The 26,564-nt window shown below is 57.7% G+C and overlaps 2 protein-coding genes across 10 annotated transcripts in view; one reads left to right on the top strand and one right to left on the bottom strand.

The window, feature by feature from the left end:
- Window positions 1-26,564, top strand: part of DNMT3B (DNA methyltransferase 3 beta) — a 37,925-nt gene that overhangs the window by 5,820 nt on the left and 5,541 nt on the right. For 4 of the 8 annotated variants that reach the window (XM_082065489.1, XM_082065491.1, XM_082065486.1 and 1 more), the window contains exons 2-15: window positions 8,798-8,964; window positions 14,428-14,544; window positions 15,009-15,284; window positions 18,913-19,057; window positions 19,675-19,784; window positions 20,809-20,961; window positions 21,422-21,610; window positions 22,820-22,978; window positions 23,753-23,860; window positions 24,841-24,982; window positions 25,270-25,398; window positions 25,811-25,855; window positions 25,942-26,021; window positions 26,274-26,386. In XM_082065489.1, coding sequence (XP_081921615.1) covers window positions 15,180-15,284; window positions 18,913-19,057; window positions 19,675-19,784; window positions 20,809-20,961; window positions 21,422-21,610; window positions 22,820-22,978; window positions 23,753-23,860; window positions 24,841-24,982; window positions 25,270-25,398; window positions 25,811-25,855; window positions 25,942-26,021; window positions 26,274-26,386 — 1,478 coding nt within the window. In that variant the 5' untranslated portion in view covers window positions 8,798-8,964; window positions 14,428-14,544; window positions 15,009-15,179. Of the gene's footprint in view, window positions 1-7,613; window positions 7,702-8,797; window positions 8,965-13,539; window positions 13,633-14,427; window positions 14,545-14,567; window positions 14,613-15,008; window positions 15,285-18,912; window positions 19,058-19,674; window positions 19,785-20,808; window positions 20,962-21,421; window positions 21,611-22,819; window positions 22,979-23,752; window positions 23,861-24,840; window positions 24,983-25,269; window positions 25,399-25,810; window positions 25,856-25,941; window positions 26,022-26,273; window positions 26,387-26,564 lie in introns of those variants that run through there. The other 4 variants (XM_082065493.1, XM_082065492.1, XM_082065488.1 and 1 more) reach the window with 3 other exon arrangements.
- COMMD7 (COMM domain containing 7) lies at window positions 1,392-6,885 on the bottom strand. Of its 2 annotated transcripts, none has more exons than XM_082065480.1 (9): window positions 6,692-6,885; window positions 5,632-5,685; window positions 5,432-5,534; window positions 3,807-3,863; window positions 3,690-3,727; window positions 3,045-3,135; window positions 2,872-2,921; window positions 2,321-2,369; window positions 1,392-1,764 (listed from the first exon to the last, which is right to left on the bottom strand). In XM_082065480.1, the coding sequence occupies exons 1-9, from the start codon at window positions 6,773-6,775 to the stop codon at window positions 1,688-1,690; spliced, it is 603 nt and encodes a 200-aa protein (XP_081921606.1). In that variant the 5' UTR covers window positions 6,776-6,885; the 3' UTR covers window positions 1,392-1,687. The 2 variants fall into 2 exon arrangements, with proteins under 2 accessions (XP_081921606.1, XP_081921605.1); XM_082065479.1 differs by having other exon boundaries at window positions 6,734-6,872.

The following is a 26,564-nucleotide window of genomic DNA, read 5'->3' as shown; positions in this document are numbered from 1 at the left end:
ATTCCTGACCCACAGCCCAGCCTGGCATCTTCTCCGGCATCGCCGTGCGGCAACTCCTGCCATAACCGGATTGGGCTGAATCGTGCGGCCCTGGCACCGGGAGGGCGAGGAGAAATAATAGGAATGGGCAGCAGAAAAAGTAAAGCAAAAAAATTCCTTTTGTCTTGAGAAAGTGGCTCTTCAGACCTTTTCTTCTTCCCTGAAACAGCTTTTTCTGCCACCCGAAAGGAGATGGAATATTTTAAAGGGTGTTATTTCAGAGGATTTTTAAAAATTTACAGTAATCATGTGACAAAGGTTGAAATTCTTGTGAACGGCCTGATACACGGGAAAATAAATATGCAAATACAGTCAGTGGGTTTGCCAGCAGGATTCCCCGAGCTGTTTCCTAAACGCATAGTTCAGCCTATACGCGTTATTGGTTCTACTTGCTCATGCAGGACCACATGAAATGCAGTGCATAAAATCGCTGGGTTTTCTGCAGGCTGAAAACCTGTGGGCAGAGCTGTGACTTGCGGGGAGCTTTGCCGACACCATTCTCACAGAAACCGTCTCGTTGTTTGTGGCTTTAACTGGAAGCAGATGCACAGCCAGGGCCTGTGGTGCTTCTCCTCCCACTGCACACTTGCAGGATGCCCCAGGACAGTGAATTACTGCAGGCGTGGGCTGGAAGTAGAGGGGATTTCACTGGTCCCAGCTTATTCCCACCACCGTGACCGTTGAGTGTGTCAGGGATACGGATGTGTCTCGGGAAACTGCAGTGGTGGAAGGAATGTGCTGTAAGAGGGAGATTCTTTCGGCTTTGTGCCTGCGAGGAAGCTACAGCAAGCTGGGGCTGCACCAGACAGTTAAATCCTCCAGCATGTGGGAACCTCTGTGCACGTAACACCTCCCCCTGCCCCGTGTGGGGTTGGGGCACCTCTCTGCTCCCCCACAGAGCTCAACCTCACCGCTACACAACCCAGGAGCTCACGGCACCTGGTGGGGTTTGGATGTGTGTGCAGAGGGAAACGGGCTGGATCTGCCTGTGCCAGGTCACAACCTGCACATCGAGGAGCTGCCCTAGAGCCCAGCACACACACCAGATCGATCCCATCACCCGAAATGTTTTTCCCTCTTTGCATGGAGACAGATGTTTGGTTGTTTATGATTTAAAATCATCTATTTATACCACTGAGATACTTTTCCATCACGAAGCATGAGTGGGAAGGATGTGATCAATCCACTGCTGGATACAAGCAAAGCAAGGGGCGTGGAAGTGAGCGCCAATGGGTCACTGGGTTCAATGCTCTCCCTGCTTCCCTTGTCCTCTCTACTTAATCCTTCCAAGTTTGAAAATGATTCTTTACTTCTCTCTTTTTCTCAAAAGATCAAATTCTGATATAAATGGAGCAGGATGGGAATGGGTTTATTTCTTTGCGATTTCAATACAAGTATCCACATATTTCTGACCATTTCTCATAATAGTGTAAAAAGAAAAATAGATGACTGGATTTGCAGCTGCTCTGAAACACTTGTTTGGGGTTCTGCAGGATTGATGGGTCCTTCTGGGCCATGACACCACTGCTGGTTGCATGGCCTCGTCTTTGCTTATCAGGGTATTGGTCAGCTGGGAAAGTGCAGATCGGCAGCCCCACACCGAGAAATTAAACATCCTGGACGTATGTCAAGTCAGGCCTGTGCAGTTTCAGCTGAAGCTTTCCAGACTGGTTTTGACCCGTTCCATTTCATGCAGAAAACTGTAGAACTGGGGCAAAGTTAACTCTGCAACAAAAAAAAAGGCATCGGGTCTTAGATTTCAGGTTACACTTCCAACATTGGAAAAGCTGCACTGCTGCTGCCCCAGAGCAACGCGTGATCACCCAAGCCAGGCAGGACTGGACGCTGGGACCCGCGGCAGCTGTTTCTTTACACTGTGTGGGGTTCCAGGCCAGGATTCCCCAAGCAGCAATCCAGTACTTGGGAATTATTTACTTTCTTCCTCTGCCATGCTGCTCTGACCGCGTTTCACGGCTCCGTGGCATATCTGTATTTACTTATGGCCAGCAGTCAGTGTTTCCAAATGCTTCAGAGTGAGTGTGGCAGGGAGAGGCCAGGGCAGGGCCAGCCCCAGCACCCACCAGCGATGCTCCGGCATCCACCAGCGATGCTCCAGCACCCACCAGCAATGCTCCAGCATCCACCAGCAATGCTCCGGCAGCGACTGCTGCTGGTTCCAGCCCAAAGCTCTCCCACCTCCAGCAGCACCCCGGAGCTGAGAGCTGCTGTTTCGCTTCCACATGCTCCCGTGTTTGCTGCATTTCCAGAACTGTTAACTCACCTATGTACACGTTTTCCATTTGGGTCCCTTTTTTAATCACCAGCTTCAGCTTGGGGGAAGAAAAAGCAGAAATATTTTAATTGAGAGGCCTGTGTTCTGAGCACTGTGGGAAGAGAGGAGTCTGCAGCGAGTTTCAGACAGGCAGACTGCTGGGAAGCACAGACATCCCTGACAGGCTTTCCGGGAAGTGTTAACTGTAGGAATAGATTCCCTGGGCATTGGGATGACCTCTGGAAGTCCTTATAAATGGTCACATTCCCCCTCCCTCAGGTAGTGTGACCTTTGCTGGGGTGAGCTTTATGAACAGCTCTTCAGAGCGGGCAACACTGCTGTGATACACGATGTCTTCAGAAGAGAAACAAGCGGCAGTGTCCCTGCTATCAGCTGGCAGCGGCACAGGGCAGACTGCAGCCGATGCCCCATTGCAGAGCTTTTTCCCAGCAGATCGAGCTTTCTGCCAGCTCCGCTCCCAGGTGGGACCTCCTTGTGCCCGCCCATAGCTTGTTCCTTAGCTGCACTACAACCTGAACCCTCTGATGTAGGAGATTTACCTGTAAGAAGATACTTCCCACTTTTTCCAGTTCACTGCTCCCAGCAGTCACTGTGAGTCAGAAAGAAGAGAAGGGAGATGATCTGTTAGCTAAACTGTGAAATGAAAAGTTATTTAGCTGAGAGCGGCTGCTGGGTTTCCCAGCCCATTCGGTTTGTGGTTTAGCTGTATTACCTCCAAACTTCCACTCCATATCTATCAGCTGGTTAATCATCAGTGTCTGCCCAACAGCCAGGCGTGTCAGGGTGGGGGAATTCACCTTCCACTGCAAGAGACACACGAGCAATCAGCTCAGAGAGGCCTCTGTAACTTCAACAGAAGTCAGAAATGAGGCAGACTGATGGCAGAAGCCCAAAGTGGAGTGTGCAGAGGGGCAGACTAATGCAGTCAGGAGGGCGTGCAAAAATGTTGGAGTCCTGCTAGGATTTCCATCTGCCTTGTCACTTCTGCAAATGGAACTCACTGGTTTTGTTTTAACACTGGTTCAGTGTAACAATATCTGCGCAACAAGGCATGTGTTTGTGTAACTGCATGACCCCAGGGCCCAAAGCATGCAAAGTGGGAAGACAAGCAGCGAAAGCCACACAGAAGTGCAGGAATTGAGACACCGATGAGGTAGCGGCCACGGCAAACCAGAAGTATCATTAGACAAAGTGCTTCTTGTCATTTATCCAAGGATCTTCAGTTCAAAATTCTGATCTGGGTTTGAAGAAAATACCCAAAGTGCTGACACACCTCAGTATTGCAGCAGAGTTTTACAAGTTCCCACTCAGAGACTGTAATTTGTTAGCTTAAAAACAAGCAAAAGTGTATTAATACCTGTTCTGCAAAATAACTGGCTTTCTCTTCACTGAGGCCTGTAGGAGAAACAATATGAGATTACTATATGTGATAAATATTAATTATCTTTTATTTAGTGAAAGTCAGGTGACCTACCTAGAGCAATAAAATCTGCTCTGACTTGTTCGGAAGACAAATTCCTCTTCAGGGCACCTGAATAAACAATTCAAGAAAGAAAAATCACTTTTTACGGAGTCAAAGCAATCTTTAGCCAAATAAATAGAGGGCTGGAGACCCTGCAACAGAAGGCCTCAGTTCTTGGGCTGTGTCTTGAAACAAACCACAGCTCCTCAAGATAGGAAATACAGTTGTGCTGCCGCTGGGATCTCTGTGGATGCCCAGTGCTTTAAAAGTCAGGGCTCTGGGAGTGCCCGAGAGAGGCAGGGATTTCATTGCAGGTATCCATGGAAACCACAGCAGTGGTTGTGTTTTGAAGCTGCTGCTTCCTCTCCTATAGAAGCTTTGCTTGTTAAAGGAGAACTGTTAAGGCTGGCAGGCTTCTAATTTGACCTACCTGCTGTGTTTTGGATTGCGGGTGTGAACCTGTGCGTATAACACTTTCCCCTGCTGCGCCTGCCTCCTTTGTTCTGGGGCACTGGCAGCACGTGGACGTTTACAAGGATCTGCTCTCTGAAGCCAAAAGCAGGAATCTCATAAATTCAGAGACTGCCAGTCCCACGTGGCTTTCCGCCTGGGTAGCACACGGGAAAGTTATCTGCTGTAATCGGGGCCGATACCGCCTGTGGCATCCCAGGGCTGAGGAAAAGTTACAGCGGGACGGGAGCCGGCGCACAAGGAAACAACGGGACTGAGCACAGCTAGGCCAGAATTGGGATGGGAGAAAACACCAATTCCATGTTAAATACCCTCAAGGCAGCTGTAGGAAAGGAAATTATTCATTGCTACTCCTGAACAGAAGGGATGTCTTGAAGCAGTAGAATAAAAATGTAGAGCAAATGCAGGAACCAGTTGTGCGCAGCTTCACTGCTGTGAAGAAAGGTACAGGAACCCCAGGACTGAAGGGGATAGCAAGGGACTGTTAATAATGAGCAGGATCAAGGGGATGGACAGGCAGCGGAGGTGCCTGATGTGTTACCATGTCAAACGGCAGGCACACCATCACAGTGATCTCTTAAAGTGCTGGAGTCCGGGGTATTGAGGGGAGACCCCTGCCCCCCTATTTATGAATGAGAAACTGCTGGACACATCAGTGTGTTTCTGAAACGACTGCAAGGACAGACATCTCCCTTACCCGGCCTAGAACTACGCCGGTGCCCAGCCCACTCTAGAGGGGTTTGCATGCTGCCTTCTCTGCCTCAAACAGCAAAATTCCTTGTAGGAATTACAGTACTGGGTCACTGGGATGGAAGTTCCTACAAAGACTTAGTGCCAACACAGGTCATTTAGTGCCAAAATGGATTTACAGCTGCAAGTTAAACTGAGCACTGACACAGTGTTGTGCTTGCATTTAATGCATAAATATTTAAGTGAGTTTAGTCAAGCCTGTGAAATGTGTGTGCAGGCAGGGTGTAAAGAATACAAAGGCTGAGTCGCCAGAGGTATTTCAACAGGAGAAATTTCGATTCTTAGATGCTAAGCCATTTGTTAGCCACCATTAGCACTTACTGTGCAGACCAAGTGCACTGTACTTCTGGAGACACACTCCAGGCACGGATACAATAGAGTGGCCTCGGGGTAGCATTTGCAAATGTATCACTTACCGTTGGGTACCAGAAGAATACTTTTGACAATGTTTTTCAGGGGGCCCAAGCTGATTTTATTCATGGTGGCAAAGTCTGAGAGCTGAGTCAGAAACCTTTCTACCTGTCAAGAGAAAGAGCCGCAACACAATCTTATCTCCGCATGTTTATCACCAGAGAGCCGCATTCACAGCTTCTCCTTGTTTTGTGCGCTGTCTTACCTCCTTGGGCTCTGTCAGGAAGCGGAAGAGCAGCTCGGTCAGTGCTGAGAATTGCTGTGAAGAAGCAGGACAGTGTCAGGGGGTCGGGCATCAGCACCAATCCCAAACATACTGTGATACTGTGCCACTTCTCAGCACCTGGGCAGCCCATCACCACCATCACGACATGTTACACCACCATGTTACACCACCCTGAGGCAGCTCCACCTGCCCCCAGCACATCGGTCCCATGCTGGGTGCTGGTGAGGTACCCCAGTCCTTGGCTTTACGAGATGCCTGTGGATGGGATTTCCTCATGGATGTTTTTCAGAACTCTCAAAGGGTTTGTGCAGCTGGTAGCTGGCACTGCACAGGGCTTTTGTGACTCTCGGCTAATCGGAAGCTGCTGTTCTATCCCGTGTAATCCAAAAACTGTGAGTGGGAAAAGACGCAAATATCTGCTCTCATGTTTCACAAGCCCCAGAGGGTAACCAGACCAACTTGAGAAAGGAAAAGAACTGGTTAAAGGTCTGGTTGCTGGTTTTGGTTTTCTAAGCGGAGCGGCTGCCCACGGGTGTCGGTGACCTGGCGCAGGCGTGTGCCGGCCGGGACAGGAGGGTGCGGGGCGGCAATCGCAGCCGAGCGCTGCGCAGTCCCGGTGACACAACAGTGCTCGGCAGCACCCACAGCCCGGGACCGGGCCCCTCCAGCGCCCGGAATGCCCCGCGGCCCGAAAACAGGCTCCGTGGGTGCGGGGCTGCGCCGCCGAGAACGGGCCCTGCCCAGACACCAGAACATGCCGTTCCCGTCCAGAACGGGCTGAGACCCGGCGCGACTCTGGCACCGCTGCCTGGGGGCCTGACCGGGGCTGCTCTGGGGGTGCAGGGCCTGGCCAGGCCCGGTACCGGGGCTGCTCTGGGGGTGCAGGGCCTGGCCAGGCCCGGTGCCGGGGCTGCTCTGGGGCCGGTCGGGGCCGCTGGGGCCCGGCAGCGCGGTGGCTGCGGCTGCCCTGGAGCCCCGCGGGACCCCGGGCCGGGGCCGCTCCCGCCGCCGCGCCCTCCCCTGGCCCGGCCCGGCCCACCTGGGCGCTGAGCTGGTTGAGGTTCTGCATGTCTCCGCTCACCGCCTCCGGCACCGGCTCGCGGGTGAAGTTGAGCAGCCCCATGGCGGCCGCGGCTCCGCCCGCCCCGCCCGGCGCCGCCGCCTCAGCCTGAGCATTGGCGGCCGCACTTTCCGCACGGCCGCGGTCCCGGGATCGGGGCGGCTGAGGGCAGCGGGGCTCCCCCCGTGGGAGCCCGGGTGGCCCCTCGGGCCCGGCAGCGGAGCCGCGGGCGGCGGGCGGGCCGGGGGCCAGCGGCCGGTCGCCCACCCCGGGCTCAGCGCAGTGCTGGCCAGCCTTAGGGAACAATTGCTGTTCGCGGGAAGGTTTGGGACAGCCCCTTGCTTCCCTGGCCAAAACGAGCTGGTAGAACCCAAATTAGAGCTGCTGTACACACGTGTGTTTGTGCCAATGAGTGTTTGCTCTTCATTCCACCAAGGACTCCATCCCAGAGATGTGCAGCCACATGTGATTTCATGCACTTGATCACTTCCACGGAAAGTGAATCGTGTGGTTGCTGGTGGGCGCGGAGCCCGAACTGCAGGCGAAGAGCGAGAGCTGTGTGGGTTCAGCTTCACCTGGAGCTGGAGGCCTGACAGCTCGACAGTGCAAGTTGTTGTTCTGTACAAAAACCTCAAATAAATTATTTTAAAGCCATAGTTTATAGGGTGATTTTTTTTTTTTTTCCTGTGAAAGTTCCTCTTAGGACCCAAAACTCAGGTGTGATTTTTCCCCCTCCAGCTGCCGGTCCAGCACCGCACACGGCTGAGCCTGGACGGGCTGGTCTCAGTGATGGGTCCTGGGGAGCACAGGTCACCTCCCGCTGCTGGTCCCCAGGGGGTGGACGGGCTTCGGGTGAGGAAGGTGAAGAGGCAGCTCAGCCGGTGAGAAACTGCCTAGAAATGAAAGAGGTCAAGGTTTCACAGGGAGATTGTCACCTGGATCACACCATAACCCAGAGGTCTTTGATCCAAAGACACGTAGGAGGCCAGGTGAGTTCTGAAATTGCCTCCTCGCTGCTGTTACACGGGCTCGTTTCTATCTGTGCTTGGGAGGAAGGTCTTGCTCCAGAAAACTGGATGGATTCCCGCAGAGGACAATGGAGCTGATGCTTAAAGCCTCCCTTGCCTTAAGCTGCTATTTTCCAGCTTTCCAAGAGCAGGGAAATCAGCTCTCCAGCAGTTCTTTCCCTATCAGCTCTCCAGCAGTTATTTCACTGTCAGTGTGAATGGGTCTGTTCCATTTTGTCTGGGAAGGTGTTCGCTGGCTGCCTGGGCAGAGGGACAGCGGATAAAAGCCTTTGTGGAAGGTAAAACTGTGGCAGCCCACAAGGCTTCTGTTTTATTACTGACACTTTCAATTGCAAATGAGAGTGTAAGAAATGTTATAGTGCCTTTCATTGTGAAGATATGCCAGTAGTGGTTTATAAACAGGGATTTAAGCAGCAAAGTACCACTAATGATGAGGAGTTAAAGAGATATTTACTGGTGGTCTGGCTGGAAATAGCATTCGGCTTCCTTTCCTTTTCCCTCTCCCTCCCAGCCCAGCTCGGAGATTTTGTCTTTCATGCTCACAGGGTGGAAATGGGCACCTCGACTGGACAGGATAGCTGCGGGGAGAAAAATTGCACCTGGGGCTGATTGCACGATTTGACCCTAAATATTGAGGACACCTTAAAACAAGGTGCAGATTTTTCACACTGGAACAATTCATCAGGTTCTGTGGTCAACCGGTTGTATTAGCATGTTTAAAACCACAGTATATGCTTGTCTCTAAAAAACAGTTAATCTTAACTAAAATTAATTCAGGGAGATGTATGGACTGGTAGTGTGGGATGCCAGTGTGTGTGAACTTGATATTCCTGGACTTAAAATGTTGCATACAGCACTATGTACATTTTCCTAAGTGCAGTTAATAATTGCAATAATGATTGCACACTGTCAGAACCACCAAAATTAATTGACCTATACTGTGTGGCTGGAAAACTGAAACAAGGAAAGAGGCGGCAATCCTCTGTCTGGTCTGTGTGCAGGATTAACCGCGCAGGAGCAACCTGGGACTGATCTTCACTTCCCTGTGTCTTTCTAGGGTGATGCTTGGGGACCTGTTTGAGGTTGGTCTCAGCACACGTGTGTGAGCACGCGGGAGCTACAGTAGGACGGAGAAGCCAAACTGCTCAACTATTTCCCAGGCAGCAAACCAAATTCTTGGGGAAAGCTGAGTGACAGGATCCAAGAAGAGGAGCTGAGGCTGAGGTACGTGCTCATAACATCCTGTTCAAACAATCAGCAGGAAACTGGGCGTCCTGGGCTGCCGGTGTGGCTGCAGCGTGGCATCCCCGTGCCACCAACCCCACTGCGGCACCGGCAGCTCTGCAGTGGGCAGGCTTGGTTCGGCCAGCGCTCAGCTTTGAAAAGGGTTTGCTCCTGGGATTTACAGGTTGCCGGGTTGGTCACAGGGGTGCCAGGCAGAGGATGGTTCCCAGGTCCCGCAGAGCCCCCAGGGCAGAGCCCCCAGGGAGCCATCAGCCCCTCGGCCAGGCCTTTCTCATGCAGAATGTGTAGCTGATGGACTCATCAGAGCTGGGGACACGCTGAGGACAGCAGTTCGGTGTTACAGATATGCATCCCTGTGCACCTCAAGTACGGGAGTAAAAGCAGCAGCAGAAAGCAATGGGGGGGACATGTCATACACAGGGAAACAGGGTCTTAAAGACGGTGAGCCAGAGGGTCAGCACACCCCACTTCAGATGCATTTTTCAGCTTCATTTCAGTTTGAAAAGCTTCCTCAGCACTTGGAGGGTGTTACCTGAGGAAGAGTCCTTATTATATATTCCCAAGAGATCAAATCCTGGGGTGTCATGGACCTTTTCTCTGATGGGACTTTCTATGCAAATCTCTCAAACCCTCTCCCAAGAGAGGCCGATACCAGTGAGATCCTTGAGATCAGGACTTGGTTTCCCCTGCAGTTTAATGCCCCTTCCTCTCTCGGCACTGTTTGCTCCCAGGTTGTTGCTGCAGGAGCAGATGATTGCAAACGCTGCAAGCAGAGGTTGCGGCGGGGCTGGAAGCAGCACTGTGGGGCTCTGGGACACTCCTGCCTTGTGACCGTCCTGTGCCCGGGCTGCCACCCACAGCGGGGGACAGTCCCTCACCGGGAGGGCTCTGCTGGCAGCCGCCCCAGGAGCAGCGTTTCTCCTGATAAAGAGTATATGCTCAGGAGGGCGGTTTGGGGAGGCCTCGTCACTTCAGATTAGGCTGTAGCAGGCGTATCCTGTTTTCTAGGAAAAAGAGGATTTTGTGGCTAGCTTTGTTAGAGAGGCATTGAAGATTTTTCTTTGTGTGCCTTTGCGTTTGAAGTTTACACACTGGTAGGTGCAGACTTGTGGGATGTTCTGGTTACACAGATGACATTTATTTTTAACTTCATTTTTATTAGGGGGTTGTAACATGTGGTCCTGGCCAGCCCACAGGAAGGGCTAAAAACTTCGTGTAGGAGGGATAACACTTCCTAGCTCCATGTAAACAGCGATTCCCCCCCGACGGGAAAAGCCAGCCCAGCTGCAGGGGGCTGGAGGCTCTGTTCCCACATGTGGCAGCAGGATGGGGTGTCCCCGCAGTGGAGACAGACCTTGCTCTGCACAGCCAGAGCGCAGGGACTGTGCTGCTGGGCGGCACAGCTCTGCCCTGAGCTCAGGCGAGATGCCGAGGGCAGGAGAGCTGCTCTGGGGAGCGGTGGTGAGGAGCAGCTGGGCACTGGGACCTGCCATGGAGCTGACGGAGCTGGTGGAGCTGGTGGAGAGGTGGAGAGGTGGGCAGCCAGCGCCGAGGCTGGGGCAGGGGGTGAGGACATGGAGCTGCTCATGGAGGAGGAGGACACATCCCATGGGAGATGCACCAAAGGGGTCTTGCAGTGAAGACTGCCAGGCAGTGAAAATGGTTATTGTGGGCTGGAAAGAGCCACTACGCTGTGTGTACAGTGACACGGGAAACCCCAGTGCTTGAACTCATCAGAGGCATTGCCGCTGGCTCCAGCAAAGGGAAAAGTTCCTCCTGCTCCAGGGTGGCTGGGAGAGCTCACAACTGTTTGAGGTGATTTAACAGTGCTGGTGCTTCTCCCTCCCTGCTGGAAGACTGAGCAAGCACTGAGCTGGGGCCCGGCAATCTGGGACCCACAGGTCCAGAGATCTGAGGGTTGCACTGCTGACGGCTGTAGGCAATGACACATATTTGCTCAATGGCTTTATTTGTTTAGAATCTCCAGGCACGGTGCTTACGAAACATGGAGCAGGTTCTGGCTCAAACACTTGGGTGCAAAGCAAGAGGCAGCGGTGATGGGGGCCAGAGCATAGCTCTGGGCAGGGGACAGCGTTGTTTTGCCTGACCAGGATGGCAAAAGAAAGTTTTAGGGAGAGATTTGAAGTGAGAGAATAAGGTGGACAGAGAGGAGCTGGGCCTGGTGCCATAACCTGAGGACACTGCAGAGAAGGCAACTGCTGAGCAGCTTTTGGTGAGGAGGAGGATTCAGGGTGGGGAGTGCCAAGTTGCGTGTGGAAGGGCTGGCACAGACCCTGGGAAGCGTTAATTGTGGAAGATGAGGAGTCACTTCTGATGTGAATTGATTTTGCCAGTCCTGCCTGACTCTGTTTTGATGGTGACAGAGTGGCTCTTGCAGTGGGTCGATCACCGGCTCCATGGATTTGAAATAATGGCCGAAGGTGGCTGGCCAGGCGTGGAAATGGCTTTTCTCGCCGGGTGATTTCTGGCTGAAGCGCTGGGCAGCCCAGCTGTGCTGCCCACGGGAGTCACTCTGTCACGGGAGGGATGTGTCCATGGCACAGTCTGCAGGGGACGTGCAGCCCTGGCTGTGCTCCCCGGCTTCTTGCTGCCACTTCAGCAATGGAGTGGAGGAGCTTTGTCCCCAGGGCCATGTCCTGTGGTGCTGCAGAACGTGGGGCTGCCAGGGAGCGGTGCTGGGGTTGCTCTGGTACCTGCCTGGCAGAGGCTGCTGGCTGTAAACCCTGGTTCAGTGGGAGCAGCCAAGAGCCTGACACAAGGTACCAGGAATGCCTGTCAGGAGCCTAAATACAAACTCCTCTTTAAAGGTCCATGTTTTACCCGTGAGATGACATAGAAAATCTTGTGACTGTTAAGAAATAAACTTGCAGCATCTCTCTGTGGTTGTGTATAGCAGAGACAGGCAAAAGGGTCAGGGCTTGGCTCATAATCTGACCATAGCTGCTTTGTTTGGTACCAGGCCTTTTTCACAACCAGTATGCAGTGTGCTCTCCTGAATTAAATGATAACTGAGGGGAAGAGACAGAAAGAGGCGTTTCAGCTGGGCAGGAGATTGATGGCAGGTCAGCGAGGCCAACAGAGGCAGGAAGGTTTCCGTAGAAAGGGAGAGGAGCCTATGGATGCTTGAAGCACGGGCTAATTCCACCCCAATAGTGCCTTAGAAACTCTAATGAGCACAACCTGCAAAAAGCATTTTGCTTTCCCAAATTTGGAAAAACAAACAGGAGTAAAATCTGTCTGCTTGGTTTTAATCTGCTTGACAGAGTTGCAAATTAGCTATAGGTTTATGCAATGTGTGTTTATTTGCACTGTAATCTCCAGTGTTCCCCAAGACCAGATTTCTCGGCCCTCTCGTTCACTTGTAGGGCTTTTTTTGCAAACACAGCCACATTTTTCACGCTCGTGTTTCGAGCGTTGGAGGGGTGGTCTGGGGGAACCTGCTGTACAGGCCTCGGGCTGGTCCAGGCACTTCCCACAGGCTTCAGATATTTTGACTAACTGATGCATTTTTCCTCTTGGCCTTGAAAGCTTATTTCTATCACACCAGGATAATAATATTATTTCTTCTTACTGTTTTGTAGTTTTCTGTGGTATCTAGAAGTAACAGCAAGTGAGCAGAGAAGATTATACCCCACGTGGACTCTGGATGCTTTGTCTTGGGCAGGAGAGGCACAGACTGTTTTCCTGGTCCCCAGCACAGCCCTCGCCAGTGTCTTGCCTCTGTACAGGAAAGGGAAAGAACAACCAACCAAAAGCTGACTGTAAAACTTGTGAGGCTTTGTCTGCCCACGCCATGCTGCGCTGCGAGGGGCAGAGAGCTGAGGGAAGCCGGTGGGCAGAGGGGTGGCTGGTGGGACCAGGGCTCTGCCCGGCTCCGGGGTGCCCCCTCACCCCCGGGGGGCTGCTTTGCAGCGGTCTGAGCTGCCAGGGGGCTCCGAGGGCCGAGCCCCGAGCCCCATAGGGATGCTGAGCCCTGGGGGGATGACGGGCACTGGGGGCTACACCGAGGTGCCTGCGGGTACCAGGGAATGGCGAACCCCAGGAGGGTGCAAGACATCGGGGGGTTGTGGAGCCCCGGGAGAGGGATGCTGAGCTTTGGGGAGGGAATACGGGGCACCGGGACGGGGGGATGCGGTGCACCGGAGGGGGGATGCAGGGCACTGGGCGTTGCGGAGTCCCGGGCGATGCAGAGCAGTGGGGTGACACCGGGTCGCCGGGCTGGGGAACGCGGAGCCCTGGAGGGTGCCGGGCCGCGGGGTGCGGGGCACTGCGGGAATGTGGAGCTGTGGGGGGAAAACAGGGGGACCAGGAGTGCGGAGCCGTGTGGGGGGCGTATGGAACCCCGGGGCGTGCGGGCCCCGGGGGAATGCAAGGGACCCAGGGGATGCGGCCCGGGGCCGCAGGGGCCCAGGGGGGTGCGATGTGGACCCCCTGCTCCCCTCCCCTCCCCCGGCGTGCGGCGCGGCGGGCGTGGGGCGGAGGGGAGGAGGAGGAGGAGCTGCCCAGCACGGGCAGGGTTAAAGCGCCATGTAACCGGAGCGCGGGGCTGTCGGGGGCCGGCCGGGGCGCGGGCGGTGGCGAGCGGTGGCGCGGCCCCGCTGGACGGCGCGTCCCGCCGCGGCGCAGGTGAGCGCGGGGCCGGGCACCGGGGGGACCGGAGGGGCCAGAGGCACCGGGCCGGAGCCGCGGCGCATCCTCGTGGGCGGCTTTGTTGTGCGCGGTGGCGGCGGGGGACAATGGGGCGGGTGGGGACGCGGCCGGGAGCACCGGACGGTGCTGCGGGAGCGCTCCGGACCCGGCCGATCGAGCGGCCCCTCGCCCGGTTCCCGGAGACTGCCGGCGCTCCGCCCCGGGGGCTCGGGGCACCGGGCGAACTGGGCCGCCCCCTCCGCCACTTGTTGCCGCCGCTCCGCCCCGGGGCAGGTTCGGGGGGCTCGGCGCGCCCGCAGCCCCGGGCCGGGCTCCCTCCCGCCCTGCCGGCCCCCCCGCCTCTTCGGCTCCCGTTGCGACTTTCGGAGTTTCCCGCGGAGGCGCGGCGGCCGCGGACCCCGGGGGCGCGTCCCGTGGCTGTCACGGCGGGGTCGGGACGGGCGCTGGGGACCCCTGGTGTCCCCCGATGCCGGGACGGGCAGGGGCCCCGGGGCGGGGGTAGAGCCCGGGAGCACGGCAGAGCCCCGGAGCCTCGGGTTCCCGTCGGTGGAACGGCAAGTGGTGGCCTCGGGGCGGGGAGGGGTTTTGAGGGCCGGGGTTACCCCGCCCGTGTTTCGGCGGGCCCCGGGCAGCGCCGCCCCCAGGCAGGGGCACGGGGAGGGCTTCCGGGAGCCCGGGATGCGGCGGCAGCGTTGCCGGGGCTCTATACCTTTGTTTTCGGTTCTCGGGGCAGCGATCTGTCAGTGAATCTCGCTTTCTCTCTGTTCGCAGGAAAGCAGCCTCCGGCCGGCGCCTCCGGCGTGAAGTTCCCCGGAGGCTGGGAACAGAGGGACGGGGGTGGCCGGAGCCGGGGCGCGGGCAGCTGCCGGACACCGGCCCCGCCGGCAGGTACCGACCCGCGGGGAGCTCTGCCGGCATCCTCCTCCTCCCGAGCCCGGGGAGAAGCTCCGGTGGAGGTAGAGCCAGGGGAGGGAGAGCATTGGCAGAAGAGCAATAAGCCCCGAAGTGGCCCCAATGTGGGGCACAAGTCCCGGGAGTCCGGGTGAGAGAGGGGAACCGCGGGGGCACCGCGGCCAGGGCTGGGCAGGGGGCTCTCACCGGTGCTGCACTGACCTCCCTTGGAAAGGGGGAGAAGGAGTGAGTGGCCTGGAGTGTGCTGCCCCTGTGGCAGGACCAGCGTCTTCTGCCTCTGTCTCCAGGTTCCTGATTTCTAATGAGGAGGAATAAGCCAAAGTGTTCCAGTCCCCGGCTGTGGGGAGGGCTGCAGGCTTGTGCCCCCCAGTAAGAGGCCAGGCAGGGGGAGACGGGCACAGTGAGGTGTCATTGTCATAGCATTATTTCCTTTTGTGCAGGGAAACGATGAAGCAGTGACCGCTCCGGACAGAGGACCTGCCACTGCTGAGCGAGACCCACCTGCACGACGGCGGAGCCCCCGCAGACCCAGCCCTGCCCACGTCGGGCACGTCCCTGGGCAGGGGGCTCGGGCGAGCCAGCGTGGCTCAGCTCGGCGGGACGGGACCGAGATGAGCATGGTAAAGAGCCTAGAGCGGCTGGAGCAGCGGCTGGCTGTGATGGTGGCTGCCCAGGAGACTTCTCAGGCCTGGTCTTCACTGGGAGAGGAGGGGCCGGTTTGTTTTTTGTTTCTTTTCTTTCAACCCAGCTTTGCTGAAAGGCAGCGGGTGACATGCTGGAGCCTGGGGGTGGCCGCAAGGGGCTGCTGGGGTCCGGCGGGGAGCGGAGCGGGCAGGAGGGCAGGAAAGGAAACGGGGGGAAAATGGAGGGAAGTGCCGGAGCGTGGTGAGAGCCGGAGAGGGGCCAGGCACAGGAAACGGGCAGGGGAGGGAGAGCCTGCCCTTCTTAATGAGCATCTGCCCAAATGGGCTCCCTTTCTTACTAAACTGCCAACCCTGCAACTCTTTTCTTCCCAGGATTAGAGGAAAATGCTCAGTTTGGGGAGAGTTAAAGGCAATTTCTGTGCATGAGATAGCCCAGAGCCCTTCGGCAGGAGCCAGGCTGGAGGGAGTGAGCCCCAACAATTGGGGTCCTTTATTTCTTTTTGTTATTCAAACAGGGCTTGGGTGATGGCTGCCATCCCAGCCATCATGTAGAATGCTTCCCTCCAGCCTTTTGATATGCATGCCCCTGTCTGGAGGCAAAGTCCGCCCGTCTCCCCTGCAATCTCTCCACCTACTGGGGAACACACCTGATAAGGGCCAGCCTGTTTTCTCAAGGAAGAAAACTGAAATGTGCCCCAGCCGGGCTGGGGGAGCAGCCGGGGGACGGGGTCTGGGGCCACAGCCCCGCCGGATACCCCGCAGGTGAGCATGGCCGCCTTGCCCACCGGGGCAGCTGGGGAGCTCAGCTGGGCAGCAGCCCCGAGCCTCTCTAAGCAGTTAATATTGTGGCATAGTCTTTAACCAGTTTGGCAAACCTTAAAGAAACTGGTATTGCAAAACTAGGGCGGGATCTGGAGTCGGCGGGTTCATTGTCTCTGTGGGGTGTCACTGCAGGACACGTCCTGGTCACCACGCAGTGCCGGGGCTGCCGCTGGCGCCAGGCTACTGGGGAGCTCTGAGCATCAGAGCTGGAATTCTGCATTATTTTGTTTTCCGTGGGTTCTTGTCCGAAGCGTGTGGCTGTAGTGCATGCCTGGATGTTTGCAGGGCATTAAGCAATGCAAACACTGCAGTGCTGTTTTTCTCCTCCTCCCGTGAGACAACATGTGAGGGGAGTGCTCTGTTTCTTGTTATTTTCGTCATGCCCCGTGTGCACATGTCGGTGTGCAGTCCTGCGAGGGGAGGCGAGGACAAAGAGCTGAGCCTTCCTCCCAGGCAGAAGGTGGTGATGCGTGCGAGGACGGTGGCTCTGGCGAGAGATCTTGCCGCCAGGCAGGACAGGCTTGGGTGTGTGGTGTCAGCGCTCGGTGCAAACAGCAGCAGCGAGAGGAGACGGTGCTGCAGTCCTGCTGCCTCGGTGCAGGTTTTTGGGAAAGTGAGACTTTAACTGGCTTTGCAGTTTAGGTCGTGGTGTGATGTTTGCTTTCCTGCTGGTGTATCGGAGGATGGTGATGGGATGTCCTCGAGTGATCTCGGTGCAGCTGGAGAAGCGCAAGGAGCGGGCAGTGTGTATGCTGCTGTGCATGCATCCCTTGCTCCTGCCGTCGGCTGCCGGCCCTGCCTGCCTCGTGAGCCAAAATGCTGGTGCTCACACCGGTGCTCGGGTCCCACGGACCAAGGAGCCCAGCTGTGGAGGTTTCTAGCTCTGCCAGGGAGCCATTGCTTCCAAAGTGAACTAATTTGCCCCGCTGTATGATCCGAACAAAGACAATGTCAGAGCTCCCTGAGCACTCGGCAAAGCTGAGTTTGCCACCTGGGGTGCTGGGTCCCAGCTGCGGGTCCTGCAGAGCAGCTGGCAGGGCCGTCCTTTGCTTGGGGTGAGAGGAGAGACTGGCCGCTGGGTCTCCTCCCCAGCGCAGGGCTGGCAGGGACATGAACAAGCTGGGCTGTGCTGGGCACCAGGCATCCCTGGGGCTGAGCAAGGAAAAGCCATTTTGAGGTGCAAGGCTGAATCTTCTGGGCTCAGGCTCCATCTGAGGTTCCTGAACAGGCTTCTGACAAAGGACCAAATGCAAAGGTCCTCTGAAGGTCCTGGGGGAGCTTTGGGGGGGTGCAGATTCACTGTTTGTTTTTTTTTTTGTGAAATGTGCAGCATCGCTGCTGTCTGTGGTCACTGCCGTTCTGCAGAATCGCAGGCTGGGCAGGGGGAACAGACCCTGGAGGAGCTGACCCGGCTGCCACTGCACCATGTGCTGCACCCTGAGCATCCAGAGCCGGGGGGGGGCCGGGGCAGCCTGGCAAGTCTGGGCAGCTCCCAGGAATTGTTGCTGGGTCTGGGAGCAGATGTGCTGCAGCAGTGGGATTTCTGCACACAACTATAAGGGTTTAGCAGCTTCAGACTCCCTCTGGTGCCAGTCTTCTCCTTGTCCCTTTGTTGAGGAGACATGTCTGGGGGGACAGGACATGTCCCTGGGGGCTCTGCCCTGCAGAGGTGGGTGCTGGACACCTGTTTGCCTTCATGTTTGAATGGTATCAAGGTTTTAACACTGTCCTTGGCATCTGAAACATCAAACCCCGACTGGTCTTTGTTTGCCAGAGGTGCTGACAGATGATCTCAAAGCAGAAATCCGATTGTTAGGGAAGCAGTTGGAGGCAATGCTGGGCGAGAGTGCAGGGAGGGGGCAGTGGGGCAGAGGTGGGGGTTTCTTCAGGGCTGCTGGGGGTTGATTTTGCTTCCTGACGGGGCCTTAGGTGGGTAGAAAGAACCCTGTTTGCTCCTTAGCTCGCCAAGCCGAGTTACGTGCTCCTGAAATATGACTGCTGGCGAGTGGGCAAGTTGCAGCACAGATCCATAGCCCAGCAATGAGGCAGCTTCGTTAGTGCCGTCGCGAGTGCCTCTGGGAGAGCCCGGGAGCTCCTGTTTCCAAAATCAGGATCCAGAGAGGGCATCGGCAGGAGCCAGAGGCATCGGGTGCAGGCAGGGCAGGTCCCACCTCTCCCGGGGGGACGTCTGGGATTTCTCTGCACAGCAGCAGTGCTGGGGCAGGGGACGCCAGCACAGATCCCCACCCTGCCCCTGCACCCTGGGACAGGAGGAGCTTTCTTCCTTCAGGGGATCTGAACTTGCTGTGGGCGCCAGGACTTTGCCCCCATGGTGAGCTGCCTGCGCGTCCCGCTGCTGCTCGCACAGCCCGCCCGCTGCTGGGCGCGCTGGGGTTTGCTGGGCGCGCTGGGGTTTGCTGGGCGTGCTGGGCTAGCTGGGAACACTGGGCATCTGGAGCACAACGAGGCTGGTGCCAGGGCTGGGGGTGTCCCCTGGTCCCTGTGGGTGTTTGGGAAACGCCGTTTCCCTCCAGGCAGGTTCTGGAGCCATGGCCATTGTGGCAGAGCTGGGCAGCACTGGGCACTCCACAGCGTATGCATGGTGGGGCCGGGGCAGCCCTGCAGAAAAGCCCCAGTGCTTGCCGAAGGGCGAGCAGGTTGTGTCTAGGGCCTCTCTTTGCTGGAGCTGATGGATCTTTAGGGCCACTATGTTTGTGGAAAGGTGCCCAACGGCTCCTGGTATCACTCCAGGTTTGTATGCAGGCAGATCCCTCTGCTAAGGGCAGGAGAAGTTATGGCTGGCTTGAAAAGCTTGCGCTGGCTGCTTTGTCTCCCTGGGGCTTTCTGCACGCCTAAATTTCCACTCTGGCTTCCACAGGCGACCATGAAAAATGATAAGAACCACGGCCGGGATGCAGCAGACTGCAGGGCAGAGCTGATCCTCATCAACGGGGACTGCACCAATTCCGCTAACAATACGCCTGCCCTTCTTCTGGAGGCCAATGGCAAACCCAGCACTCCTGGTGAGTCGGGATGTGCTGTGCCTGGGGTGTGCGGGGCCAGGGATCCCCCAGCCGCTATCCCCAAGGCTTCCTGGGGGCTGCAGTGTGGTGGCCACAGCCAGGATCCCTCCATGGCTCCGGCAGCACAGCCAGGCTGTGGCAATGAGCCTCTGTGGGCAGGGCTGCTGTGCTGGGGTGTTGGCTTTTGGGGGGAGGCGTGGGGAACCCCCACCCACCTGAGGGTGCTGCCAGCTGCACCACGGCTCCAGGGCTGTGCTGGTCATGGTCCCCAAATCCCAGCACTTGGGTTTTAAATGAACTGGTGACAAGCCCTGAATAGTGGGAGTGTTTCCTTGTGCCTCTGAGCTTTCAGGAACAAGGCATATAAGAATGTCCCCACACTTGCTGTTAGAGTCCCTCCCGGTTTTGGGGTGGGTGTGCGATTTAGGACTGCCGGTGTCCGCAGTACCATGATGGGGACCCTCGGGGGCACTGCTTGTTCTTCTACTGTTGGCCACATCTCTCCAAGATGAGGTTTTGGTTCCTTCACACCACAGCCTGCTGCTGGGTGCGGGGTGGGCAGTGCACGGCCAGGGCAGCTGACGGAGCTGCGTCTGTTCTGCCTTGTCCCCGCGCAGATGCCAGGGCCCTGGGGCTGCCGGCCCTGAAGAGCAGCAGCAGGGACAGCAAGGGAGAGCTCGCCAAGGAGGACCTGGCCTGGCCGCTGGCCCTGGCGGGCACGCAGGAGGTGAGTGCCCCCCCAGCTACTCCTGTCTCCCAGGTTGATCTCCCCGGGCAGCTCTCATGGTGGGGCAACAATCCAATGGCAGATGTGCAATATTCATTTACAAGATTTGTTTTCATTTTCAAGTTCTTGATCAGCAGCAGCAGGAGGGTGAGGTGCGTGATGCAGCGATGCCCATTGTGTGTTGCAGAAGTCTAATAATTACTATGCTGATATTTTCTTTAAAAAGTCTTGGCCGTATGGATGGACTGAAACACCTCATGTCTCCCACTCTGGGAGTGGCCTGGTTTTAGCTGCTTTGGGGCTGGATCCCAGTTTTGCTCCCCCCTCCTTTTATTGACTAGGTTGACAAACCTCCAGTGCCTGGAAACATTTTTTGCCCCCTGGCTTTATTGTTTTGACTTTGAAATAAAACCCCAAGGTTGGAGATCTGCCTGTGATGAGGCAGCTTCCAAAAGAAAGAGCCATAAATCCAACCGGGGGGAAAATTCTGCTTTCCCACTATGTTGGGTTTGGGGCTCTTCACTTGCAAAATCTCATTTCAATTTGAAACACGCTCATGCCGGATGCAGGAAACGTGCCTGGGTGAGACTGTTTGTAAACTGTGGCTGCTGAAACCGCAGGCGAAAAGCTGCCCTGGGTGCCTCGGCAGAGCACCCGTGCTGTGAGAGCACCCGCACCAGTGAACAGGGCTGGCCTGGGATGGCTGCTCTGCGGGGGCCGCAGTCCCCCCGGCCATGGCTGCAGCTGCGGGCAGGGAGGGGATGGGAGTGCAGAGCTGAGGATGCACATAGCAGCTGGAACAGAAGCTGCATAAGCAGCTGCTGGTGGCTGCAGCGCTGGGTGCTCCTCCTGAGTGTGGCTGTGCAGCCGGTGAGGTGAGATGCTATGAAGTGCACGGTTACGGGGGCGCTCAGCTGGAGGTGCTCCTGCAGCCATCTGTGCTCCTGCCTTCCCCGTGCTCTCAGGATGTGGAGTGCTGGCTGTCCCTGTCCCCTGTGCCACGGTCCCTCTGTTGTGGTTGCAGGTGCGGCCCCGGGGCAGCGCGGGCTGGGAGAGCAGCCTCCGGCAGAAGCCCCCGGTCCGACTCATCTTCCAGGCGGGGCAGACCCGGCACGAGATGAGGATCAAGGAACCAAACAGCGTGGAGACGCTCAGGGACCTGCCGGCTCCCCTGCGGGTGAGGGTCTGCGCAGGCGCTGGGGCTGGAGCTTCCCTGCTCATCTGCTGTGCCCTGGCCAAGGCGCTTCAGGCATATTGCAGCCTCTCTGTGCCTCAGTTTCCCCTGTGAAGTGGAGGTGTGTGCTGTTGCTTGCCCTAGCTAGGAACTGGGTGCTTTGAATCACCCTGGGGTGAACGAGTAGAGGAAAAGAGATGAGAGCAAGTGCTGCACCGCTTCTGTGCATCTTGCAAGTAAAAGCAGAGCAGTTATCCCTCAGACACCCCAGTCCTGGCCCTCATCTCCATTCCTGACCACAGTGGCATCCCTGCTCCCCATCTCCCCTCTTCTTGCTCTCCAGTTCCTGGCTGAGGGGCTGGGAGTGACATGGGTCTGGGGGTGGCGTGGGGCAGGTCCCTGCTCCCCCTGCTCCTGTCCCCCTGCCCTGCTGCGCTCACGCTCTGATCCCTCCGCTGCACAGAGCTCCAAGCGACGCTCAGCTGCATCCGTGCCCGTGACCATCGACCTGACAGAGGAGGACTCGCAGGATTCGTCCCGCAGCAGCAGCACGATCTCGGGCAGTAGCTCCCAGGAAGGGCCCAATGGCTCTGCCGAGCTGGGGACTGAGGAGCCAGAGAGCAGAGACGCGAGGATGGACCAAGAGTACCAGGTACGGGGCAGGCCAAACGCTGCTCCTGCACTGAGACCCTGTGCCTGGGATGCTGCAGGGTGAGGCTGAACAAGCTCTTCTGGTTTGTCCCCAGCCTGCAGGCGAGGGGACCCTCTGGAACCCTCCCTGCTGCTTCTGCCCCGCCTCCCCGGGGGCCCTTCCCTCCTGTCCCGGTACAATGGCACTGGGCTGTCCCCGTCCATCGGCAGTGGCAGCAGCGGGGTTGATGCTGACCCAGGGACAGTGTGGGGACCAGTTCTGTTGAGCCCCTGCCCGTGGGGCTGCAGAGCCGCCCAGGGCCCCGGGACGCGTGTGCGGCACACGCCGCGCTGGTGCCTGCCCTGCCCGCCAGACAGGCAGGTCTGTGCGCAGAAAATGCTCCTGTTGGGGCTGCTGGGGAGGAGCAGAGTGATTCAGTGCCTGCGGGCGCAGGGCAGGGCCCCAGACTCACAGGAACTGGGCAATTGCATCTTGCTGCATAATTGGGTGCCTAATCGTAGAACAAAGCTGGGCAGGAGGGCTCTGCAGGCGGGGGAGACTCCTGTGCGTCGCGCTGCTTGGTGGAGGCCCTTGGCATGGTCATGCCACAATTCCCAGCTCAGCTTTTTCTCATTTCTGTGTTTGCTCTGCCCCGTGTGAACAAAAGGAGCGTGGGTGCCCTGAGTGCAGCCTGACGAGCTGAGCTGTAAGCCCTGTGAAGGGGTTCCCTTTGCCGGGAGGACCTCATCTGCACAGGGACACCCAGGATCAACCAGGGAGCTGCTGTCCGCCTGCCCTGCCCATCCCCATCATCGGGGCTGCTACCAGAGCTTCCTCACTGCTGCTGTGCACGGTGGCAGGAATGGCTTTGTGGTGTGTGCAGAGCCTGGGCAGGCAGGAGCGGGCATGCACAGGCACCGGTGCCAGCAGGGCTGGCAGGACCAAGCACACACTGCACCGTGCGTGCCAGGCACCAGGCTTGGTGTGGGGCAGGCAGCACCAAGCTCCTGCCTGCTGTGAGCCTGGAGCCAGCGCTGCCAGGGACGTGTTCTGCTGGCTTTGTGAGGGACGGGTTTGCAACTTCTGTAGGTCATTGTGCAGAGATCGAGCATGTGGCTTCACCACAGTGACACTCTGCTCCTGCATGCTCCAGGGCTCTCCTGCTCAGGTAAAACGGGGAGTTTGTTGTGCTTTGGGCTGAGCTGTGTTGTGCTCTTTTTTTGCTTTCAGGACGGGAAGGAATTTGGAATTGGGGAGCTCGTTTGGGGAAAGATCAAAGGTTTCTCCTGGTGGCCTGCAATTGTTGTCTCCTACAGAGCCACGGCCAAGCGCCAGGCCGTCTCGGGCATGCGCTGGGTGCAGTGGTTTGGAGACGGGAAATTCTCTGAGGTGAGCCTGCTGCCTGCCCCTGCCCGCTGCCTGCCCCTGCCTGCACCCAGCTTCCCCCAGGCTGACATCTCCTCCCCGGCACGTTTTTGCTGTCTGTCCCGTTCTGGGTCTGCTTTGGATGTGGGCGCAGCTGCAGCATCCCTGGGCAGGGACCCTGTGGTTCCTCAGGCTCTGATGTGCTCTCCTGGCTCTGGTGTCTATAACTAGTGACTGGCCACTGTGAGCTGGTGGCAGGATCCAGCACTGGGGATGTCTGCCCGGCCCCTGCGCAGGGTTTTGTCCAGCCTCTGGTCTTCAGGGCTGATGAGGCACACCCTTCCAGAGCCCGTCACTGCTCGGCCATCCCGCACCTCCCCTGGGCTGCAGGCAGAGTGGGGGAAGCACCGTGCCGGGTGTCTGTGCTGTGTGTCTGTGCTGGCAGACGTGTGGTGCCAGCAGAGGGTGCAAAGCACCCATCCTCAACACAAGTGCAATGATGCTGCTGCCGCCGCCGCTCCCTCTGCTGCATGTCGCCCTCTGCACAGCCAGCACTGGGTGTCCCTGTGCGACTGCACAGCCCAGACAAGGCCTGGCAGTGCTGCATGGCCATGGCCCAGCGCCATGGAGTGAGAGCCACGCTGGGAACCGCTGCACTGCAGGGCTGGTCTGCAGCAGGGGGTTATGGTGCTGCAGGGGACACGGTGCTGCGGGGCACATGGTGCTGTGAGGGACACGGCTGAAGCAGGGCATGCCCATGCCCATGCCAGCTCTTAAACTTTTGTCACTCTCTCCCAGGTTTCTGCAGACAAGCTGGTGGGGCTCATGGCCTTTAGGCAGCATTTCAATTCTTCCACATTTAACAAGCTGGTCTCCTACCGACGAGCCATATACCATGCGCTGGAGGTAACAGCAGAGCTGGGTGGGTGGATGAGGTGCCTGGGGACGTGGCTGGGCTCCGGGGCCGGGAGTGCGGGGACACACGGGCTGTGCAAGGGCGGCTGGTGCAGCGGAGCCAGCGAAGGAGCTGCCGTGTTGCTGTGACAGATGTCCCCCTGGGGAGCAGGGGGTCTGTGGGGCCCAGCACCGCAGAGCTCGGGCAGTGTGTTGTGGGGTTTGGGCCAGGGCTCCCCAGCTCTGCCCCTGCTGTCACTCTGCTCTGCACTGGCCTGGCTCTGGACACACTGCGGATTGCCCCAGAGTGCTCAGCCCGGCCAGGACTCATCATTTCCCTGTCTGCTGGGGCGATGTGCAGACGTCTGTGGGAAAACCCTCCTTTCTCTGCTGGGATTGTTTCCCAGTGCAGCCATGGGGCCAAACTCTGCTCATCCTGGGGGATTCTGGAGTAGCTGCTGCTGCTCTGGACACCCCCAGGCCAGGCTGGCTGTGGGGGCTCTGCCTTAGGCCAGCATTGTGTCCTGAGCTGCTGCCAGGTGCCCCTTGCACATGGGCCTGGTGCTGAGCACCTGGGGTCTCATCCCCAGTCACGGATGATACATCAGGCCGGGTTACGGTGCTGCAAACCCACAGGCACATCTTCTGCCTTTTCTTTTTCTTGCTGCTTGCTGGGGAGCAGAGTCAGGGCGAGAGCTGGGGCTGGGCTGTCCCTGCCCCCGGGCTGGGTTCGGGCTGGGTTCGGACAGACTTGGGGGGACAGAGAGGAGGAGGATGGACGGGGGAGGGTGGATGGGGACGACAGCCGGGCTTGTTGCAGAGTTGGGAGGCGCAAGAGCGTGACACACCCGCTATGGGAATCCGGCAGCTGCCGCTGTGCCGGGGCTGCCGGGCTGCGTCTGCGGTGGGGAGGGGACATGGCAGATGTGCCCTGCACGCTGCAGCCGGGCTGCTCTGGCCGCCCCAGCCCATGCCATCCCTCCTCTGGGCAGGTTGCCCGGAGCCGGTCGGGGAAGATGTTTGCAGCCGCCCCCGGGGAGTCACTGGAGGAGCAGCTGAAGCCCATGATTGACTGGGCGCTCACCGGCTTCAAACCCCTGGGCCTGAAGGGGCTGCGGCCGCCCAAAGCCTCAGGTGAGGGGGTTGCATGAGCGGGACATGGCTGAGCTGCTTCTGATGGTGCCAAGAAGGCCCCGGGCTCCACACAGGGGTTCCAGCAGCAGCATTGCAAAAAGCCATAGGAAAGTGCCCTCGGAGCAGCTCCTGGAGGGCAGGGACATGGTGGAGCCCTGGGCGTGCATGGGGAGCCGGGGTGGGCAGGACGGGCTCTGCGTGTGGCTGTGGTGGGACCTGGCAGGAGATGTCCCCTGTGCCCTGGGGAGCTCCCAAGGCTTGTCCCCAGGAGCTGCCCGTCCTTGCAGAGAGCGGAGCCCTACGGAATGGGACAGAGGAGGTGCTGTCCCTCGAGCAGTGTCCCCCCACCAAGAGGCTGAAGAGCAGCCCCTGCAACAATGGCAAGGAGCAGCGCGCGGAGGAGGACCAGAGCCGAGGTGAGTCGCACGGCCTGGGCCCTGTGGCCTCAAACACTGGGAAGCCTCTGGGAAAGGGTTTGGCTCTTCCCGAGGCCATGACTTTCTGAAATGAAAAGCTTTTGTGGTCTCGTGTTGGTCAGCTGTGCCTTACAAGGCACCAGCAAACCCAACTGCAAGACAGGGCACCGCAAGCTGGGCTCCACTGGTCGTGTATTGCTACTTTGAGCTTGAGTTCTTGTATCTCCAGCAGTGAAAGGACATGGATTTTGTACCAAAATTTCTAATGTGCCCATGGCCTGCCTTCTCTGTGCAGCACTCAGCAAAGCTGGAGCAGTTTTCATGCAAGAAATAAGGCATCTACAAGTAGAGTGCTTGTAAGTTTATTACATGAGAAATCATAAATCTTTCTTCTTTTTTTGCTTTTATAAAGAGCAAATGGTTTCCGAAGTTACAAACAACAGCGGGAGTCTCGAAGGTAATTGCTTGCCCTGTCTGTTGGGCAGAGATGTGGGGTGGGTGCAGTCCCTGCGTGGACTGAGTGGGTGTCTGTCTATCCCACAGCCAGCTGTCTGTCCTGTGGGAGGAGGAACCCGGCCACCTTCCACCCGCTCTTCCAGGGGGGCCTCTGCCAGACCTGCAGGGTAAGAGCTGCTGTGCTGGAGCTGGGGATGGGGTGCGGAGTCCAGCGCTGTATGGACCGGAGGGGTGACAGTGCCAGCTCCTAGCCGTGCTGTACCCACCACAGCACTGTCCCTTGGCATGTTCTTGCCAGCGCAAGTGCCAAGGATGTGTGTCTCTGAGCTCTCACCGTGCACCAGGGATGGCGTGAAGCAGCGTTCTCTGTTCACCCTCTGAGCACAGATCCTGATCCTCTGTCCGTGTCCTTTTGCTAGGATAGATTCCTGGAGCTCTTCTACATGTATGACGAAGACGGCTACCAGTCCTACTGCACCGTCTGCTGCGAGGGCAAGGAGCTGCTGCTCTGCAGCAATGCCAGCTGCTGCAGGTGGGTTTGGCCTTGCTCCGTGAGACCCAGCAGAGCCCTGGGGACGTGCAGGGAACTGGGATCATGTGGGACTCTGGGCAGGCTCTGCACACGCCAGGGTCACTAGCTTGTATTAGCAGCCTTAAAAAAACAGGATAGTGGATGGGAAAACATCCTGCAAAATGAGGTGGGGGCTCCA

The sequence above is a fragment of the Streptopelia decaocto genome (genome assembly GCF_964273445.1).
Source record: "Streptopelia decaocto genome assembly, chromosome: 14".
Taxonomy (NCBI): domain Eukaryota; kingdom Metazoa; phylum Chordata; class Aves; order Columbiformes; family Columbidae; genus Streptopelia; species Streptopelia decaocto.
Note: the sequence above shows the minus strand (reverse complement) of the source record. Positions and strands in the feature narration are given on the sequence as shown.

What these genes read in the sequence shown, in the direction of transcription:
- COMMD7 (XM_082065480.1), bottom strand. Translation starts at nt 6,775, where the DNA reads ATGGGGCTGCTCAACTTCACCCGCGAGCCGGTGCCGGAGGCGGTGAGC. An exon ending in TCAACCAGCTCAGCGCCCAG is followed by an intron (nt 5,686 to 6,691) that starts GTGGGCCGGGCC and finishes GCTTCTTCACAG; the next exon opens with CAATTCTCAGCACTGACCGA. An exon ending in TATGGAGTGGAAGTTTGGAG is followed by an intron (nt 2,922 to 3,044) that starts GTAATACAGCTA and finishes TCTGACTCACAG; the next exon opens with TGACTGCTGGGAGCAGTGAA.